General features: G+C 44.2%; 1 protein-coding gene across 1 annotated transcript in view; it reads right to left on the bottom strand.

Annotated features, from left to right (window-relative positions):
- The window catches only part of gpatch1 (G patch domain containing 1), a 22,264-nt gene extending 17,803 nt beyond the window's left edge, over window positions 1–4,461 (bottom strand). The window contains exons 1-9 of the mRNA XM_084541428.1: window positions 4,379–4,461; window positions 3,673–3,807; window positions 2,832–2,917; window positions 2,390–2,550; window positions 1,785–1,882; window positions 1,545–1,600; window positions 1,228–1,473; window positions 1,005–1,155; window positions 39–118 (exon numbers count right to left, since the gene is read on the bottom strand). Of these exons, the coding sequence (XP_084397554.1) occupies window positions 39–118; window positions 1,005–1,155; window positions 1,228–1,473; window positions 1,545–1,600; window positions 1,785–1,882; window positions 2,390–2,550; window positions 2,832–2,917; window positions 3,673–3,807; window positions 4,379–4,448 (1,083 nt within the window). The 5' untranslated portion in view covers window positions 4,449–4,461. The remainder of the gene's footprint in view (window positions 1–38; window positions 119–1,004; window positions 1,156–1,227; window positions 1,474–1,544; window positions 1,601–1,784; window positions 1,883–2,389; window positions 2,551–2,831; window positions 2,918–3,672; window positions 3,808–4,378) is intronic.
- Between the last annotated feature and the right edge of the window lie 1,142 nt (window positions 4,462–5,603).

Below are 5,603 nucleotides of genomic sequence, written 5' to 3'. Positions count from 1 at the left end.
TCAGACAGAAACTCTGGAGACGTTTTGAAGCCGCTCACCGTTTTCTCCTCGTCCGGTTTCTGGGCCAGAGTGAAACCCTCCAGGATCTTCCCCAGATACGACGCATCTTTACTTCTGTCTGAAACAACGAGACACCACTTATTTATTAGACATCAGTCTATGATCTGGTTTATGTGACTTCTTTGTTTCCCTGAATAAGTTCAGATCTGATCCCAGACTACATGTTGGACCTCAACACCTCCTGGTGTCTTCATGTCCTTCATCATCAGATGTTTGTTCCTCATCAGAGACCTGGTTCCTCTGAGGATGAAGCTTCCAGGGTTCAGGTCTAATCTGAGTCTTTGTCTCTAAAATCAATCAGATCTTAACATGTGAGAGTCTTTCCATCTTGTTCCAACATCTGGATCATGTCTCCAAGTCAACCAGCAGCTGTTGATGGTTCTGATCCAGTGGTAGGTAGAGATCCATTAGAGACAGCAGCTGGTACAATATTCTACTGACCACATGATGGCGCTGCTCATTAGTCATTAAATGCTATAAAATGTGTATTTTACTGCAGTGAACTGGTTGATGCTAATGCTACGGCTAACAAAGTACGACTATAACCAGTTTATAGGGAGAGAGCAGCTACGTAGTTAGCTAGAGCGCTAACAGTTAGCCCAGTTTCTAAGGTGTGAACCGTCCCATAGAGACACATGGACAGAGACACGTGGACAGAGACACGTGGACAGAGACACGTGGACAGAGACACGTGGAGGGTCAGACAGTCTGCAGCCAAATAAACTCAATGATCTCCAGGATCCAGTTTAGAAAAATAAATCTTTCTTCAGATTTGTCAGTTTCCAATTAAATTTCACTGGAGAGACTTTAAACTCTGATTCTTGGTTCTTTGATTGGTTCAAGGATTCAAAGGAATCTTATAGTTCTGTCTCCATGTGTCTCCAGGTGTCTCCAGTGTCTCCAGGTGTCTCCAGTGTCTCCTGGTGTCTCCAGTGTCTCAGTACCTGTCTTCCTGGTGTACTGCTGAGGAGCCGTCCAGCCGTACAGGCCGTCTCCAGGCTCCTCTCCTCCCAACACTGTGTCGTATCTGGACATGGAGTCTCGGTGGTACACCTCTTCATCGTCATCATCCTCCAGCGCCCCCACCCCGAAGGCCTGCAGGTCAAAGGTCACCAGCGTGATGAAGAGTGAGAACATTCTTCACATTTACAGTAGGTCCAGTCCCACCTGTCCAGCCACGCCTCCTCCTCTCCTCGAGCCTCTCTGTGCGTCTCCAAACAGACGACTCCTGGTCTCAGACTGGGGTTTAAACAGGTCGATGTGTTCTGGCGCCGCCCGGCCCAGCAGAGCCAGGCCCGGGTCCAGGCCTCGGTACCCCAGACCCTGAACCCCCAGCTTGGGGCTGAAGTCCACCGGAGTCACATCTTTGGGGGCAAAGGTCACGTTCTCTGGAGCAAACTCGTCGTCGTCGTCCTGAGGAGACGGATTAAATGAGATGATGAATGTGTTTGTGAAGAGACAGTGACAGACGGAGTCACACTCACCTCTGAGTCCTCCGAACCAGCGGGGGGCAGCACACCGCCGTAAACTTTGGCTCCGTCTGTCAGGAGGAAACAGACATGAAGCCACGTGTTAGAAGCTGTGACACCAGTGAGGAGGAGGAGTGTTTCAGATGAATCCTCCTCCTCCTGCTGCTCCTCCTCCTCCTCCTCCTCCTCCTCCATCTCCATCCTGTCCACTGTTATATTTTCATATGTATTTAAAGCCACAGTCTGAAGACGTACCCGTCTGTTGTCTCTGAGCCTTCCTCTTCACACGAGGTCCGACCCCCTGACCTTCCCTCCAGCCCATCCTCCTCAGCAGCTCCACACCGATGGACGTCCTGGGACACAAAACAAACGCACCTGAGAGAGGACGCCAAGCAGCGGCCGCTCACCACCTCTAATCTATCAGTCATGTGTTAACCAGTGGTTACCTGACAGGTGTGATTTACCTGCCAGGTGTGAGTTACCTGCCAGGTGTGATTTACCTGGCTGGCAGGTGTGATTTACCTGGCAGGTGTGATTTACCTGGCTGACAGGTGTGATTTACCTGACAGGTGTGATTTACCTGGCAGGTGTGATTTACCTGGCTGACAGGTGTGATTTACCTGGCTGACAGGTGTGATTTACCTGACAGGTGTGATTTACCTGGCAGGTGTGATTTACCTGGCTGACAGGTGTGATTTACCTGGCAGGTGTGAGTTACCTCGCTGACAGGTGTGATTTACCTGGCTGACAGGTGTGATTTACCTGGCAGGTGTGATTTACCTGACAGGTGTGAATTACCTGGCTGACAGGTGTGATTTACCTGGCTGACAGGTGTGATTTACCTGACAGGTGTGATTTACCTGGCAGGTGTGATCAGGTCCTCCAGCAGGGTGTCTCCAGGGATCAGAGCAGCCTGAGCGCTGACGGCTCTCGCCTTCTCTGCAGCTCGGTCTCGACGGCCGGATGAAAACTCCTGACTGGTGGTGATCTCGCTGGGAGCGATGCCGTGTTCGCCGAAGTCCTGACGTCAACAACAACAACAACAGGACACACCTTTACCTGACGCTGGCTTCCTCTCAGGTTAAATTACAGCTCATCACAGACATCCACAGTAAAGTATTCATCTGAACGTCCCTTTAACAGATGACCTGTCTGACCCTGGATCTACTGCTGAGGTTAACCTGGGTCAGTCTGACTGGAGCAGCTGATTCAACGTCCCTAACCCTAACCCATCCAGGAAGGACACGAAACCAACAACAACTCAAAGACAAGGAGGACATCTTTCTGTCTCTCTGTCTCTACCTCCTCGTCCATGTAATCCTCCGGTCGGACATGTTGTTTATCAGCTTTCTGTTGCCGTGACGACACAAAGGTTGACGGGGTCCAACCTGAAGACATGAAAACACAAGATGACAGGATAAATACACAGTGTGTGTCTGGTCACGACACTAATCTGATAATAATAATAATAATAATAATAATAATACGCAGTCATTCAAATAATGAATTCCTGGTTTTGAGTCTAGAACCAGAGCTCAGAGCTCAGACCTCGTCCTCATCCAGTCACGAGACACAGAAATGTTCTGGTCATCCAACGCTGCCATAAACTCCCTAACCCTCTCTGGAAGATGTTTCTCCTTGACGCTGTCTCCAGGAAACTTTTCTCTTCTTTTAAACGTTCAGTGTTTGTTGTTGTTGTTTGGGTGCAGCCTTTGACTGAGTGGACTCCATGGATTCTGTTTAGATCATCAACTACTACCACCTCACCACACATCCACACTAGTGACTGACTGACAGAGGACGACCTAACCAGGGTTCTTCTTCTTCTTCTGTCTTAGTGGTGGCTGGCTAGCGTTAATGTTAACCAACAGAAGAAGAAGTTATGATGCTACAGCGACGTGGTTCTGGTTTATGTCAGACCTAAAATAAATAACTACTGCAGATCTTTCTTGGTTCAAGCCTGATACTGGTCCCATGGGTCGGCCCGATACCGACCAGGACGTCCCTGACGAAGACGCTTGTCCTTTGTGTTTCTGTGTGCACGTACGTCTCCTCCTCCGCCTGTTTTATTTCTTTTATCTGGACCTAACGCTGCTGGACATGAGTCTTAAACTAAAGACGTCCGCCGTGTTTGACCTCTGACCTTCTTTAGAGCCGACAGTGTTGTAGTATCCGGCGGAGAAGCCTCCCGTGAACGCTCCATGGAACCTCTGGTACCGTCCCTTCTCGTCTTTCACCGTCTGCTCGTGCAGCGGGACGGGCTTCTTCAGCGGCTCGTCTGCAGAGACACATCAGAACCAACAGCTGCATGCGTTCATTCACATTAAAGCAGAGCTGGACAGAATCCTTTAAACACACGTCTGTTTAGTTTTAGACACAATTTATTATTCTGTAAAACAAGTTGAAGTTTAGGATGCAGATGTTGTCAGAGACTCTAAAGGTGTCTCTCATATTTACTGACAGCTCCTGTTCATACTCACCATGACACATGAAATACTGTTAACCACTAGGAAGCAGTGGAAGATAAACTCTGAGCTTTGTTCTGACAGATTTGCTTCCTTTATAAAAACTTTTTAGCCGAACTCGTATTTGAATCATAAAGAACATAACCACCTATTCTCTGCTTGTGTACTTTAGCCTATTTGCACGATCATTTTAAATTTACACACATTTGAATGTAGTCTGGTCGACAAAGAGTAGGTCATGCTAGTAACTCAGAGCTAGGTGTTAGCTAGCCGCTCGTTAGCTTAGCAGTCTGGAGACGCCGCAGCTCGTTTTTCTCCACATCAAACAACCAGAAGGTCTCAGAGTCAGAGGAACCTTCAACAGAACCATTCAATTAACTCTACCTTCTTCCAGAGGCTCCAGAGGAGTTCCGTAAGTCACAAAGTCCTCGTCGCTGTCGCTGTCAGACGCCATGTTTTTACTACAAATACGGTGTCCGCAGAGGGACAAACGTTGATGCGGAGGGTGAAGCGCGATTTGTTGTGCTGCACCATGGCGACATCTGCTGGTGATGGCGTGTATAAAATAAAATAAAATAAAATAAAATACATTAAATTAAATTAAATTAAATTAAATTAAATTAAATTAAATTAAATTAAATTAAATTAAATTAAATTAAATATAAAATAAAATAAAATAAAAATATTTAAAAAATAAATACATGAATATAAAATAAAATAAAAAATAACATAAAATAAAATAAAATAAAATAAAATAAAATAAAATATAAAATATAAAATAAAAAAATATATATAAAAAAATATATATAAAAAATAAATAAATAAATAAAATAAAAGAAAATAAAATAAAATAAAAGAAAAAATAAAATAAAATAAAATAAAATAAAATAAAATATAAAATATAAAATATAAAATAAAATAAATATATATATAAAAAATAAATAAATAAATAAATAAAATAAAATAAAATAAAAAATAAAATAAAATAAAATAAAATAAAATAAAATAAAATAAAATAAAATAAAATAAAATAAAAATAAATAAAATAAATAAAATTAAATAAATAAAATTAAATAAAATAAAGTCTGAATACACACTGAGTTCAGTCTGAATATACACCATGTAAAAGTTGAGGATTTTAAAGATTTGTCAGCTGGGTTTTGTGATTCTGCCTCATTCTCTCGTTTTAGTTTTGTTCAGGGTTAAATCATAAATGTTATTAACAAACTGAGTGAGAAACACGACAAATGCCAAAGGTACCGTAGGTGTAAAGATGGAGACGGACGGACAGGACTCTATGTTCCATCTCCATCGAGTGTCCGTCCAAAGCTCACAGCAGTTTGTCATTTGTTTTCTCGGAGCATGAAATCACTCCCTCCCCCTCAGCGCTCCATAAAATCCCTCACTGCTCCTCACAAACCAAACGCTGGCTCCACAAAAAGCTGGGGCCCCATGAAGATCCAAATAAGAGCCCCCCCCCCCCCCCCCCCCCCACATCTGCTCAGAACACACAGAGCTTTGAAGACAAGCAGAAGTCCAGGGGTTTAAAGCAACTGGAGCTCAGGGTGGAGGACGTGAGGACGGTGGTGAAATCTGGAGCATCTGAGCC

This window comes from Chelon labrosus (assembly GCF_963514085.1).
Source record: "Chelon labrosus genome assembly, chromosome: 3".
Taxonomy (NCBI): Eukaryota; Metazoa; Chordata; class Actinopteri; order Mugiliformes; family Mugilidae; genus Chelon; species Chelon labrosus.
The sequence above is the reverse complement of the archived record's forward strand: the minus strand, read 5'-3'. Positions and strand labels throughout refer to the sequence as shown.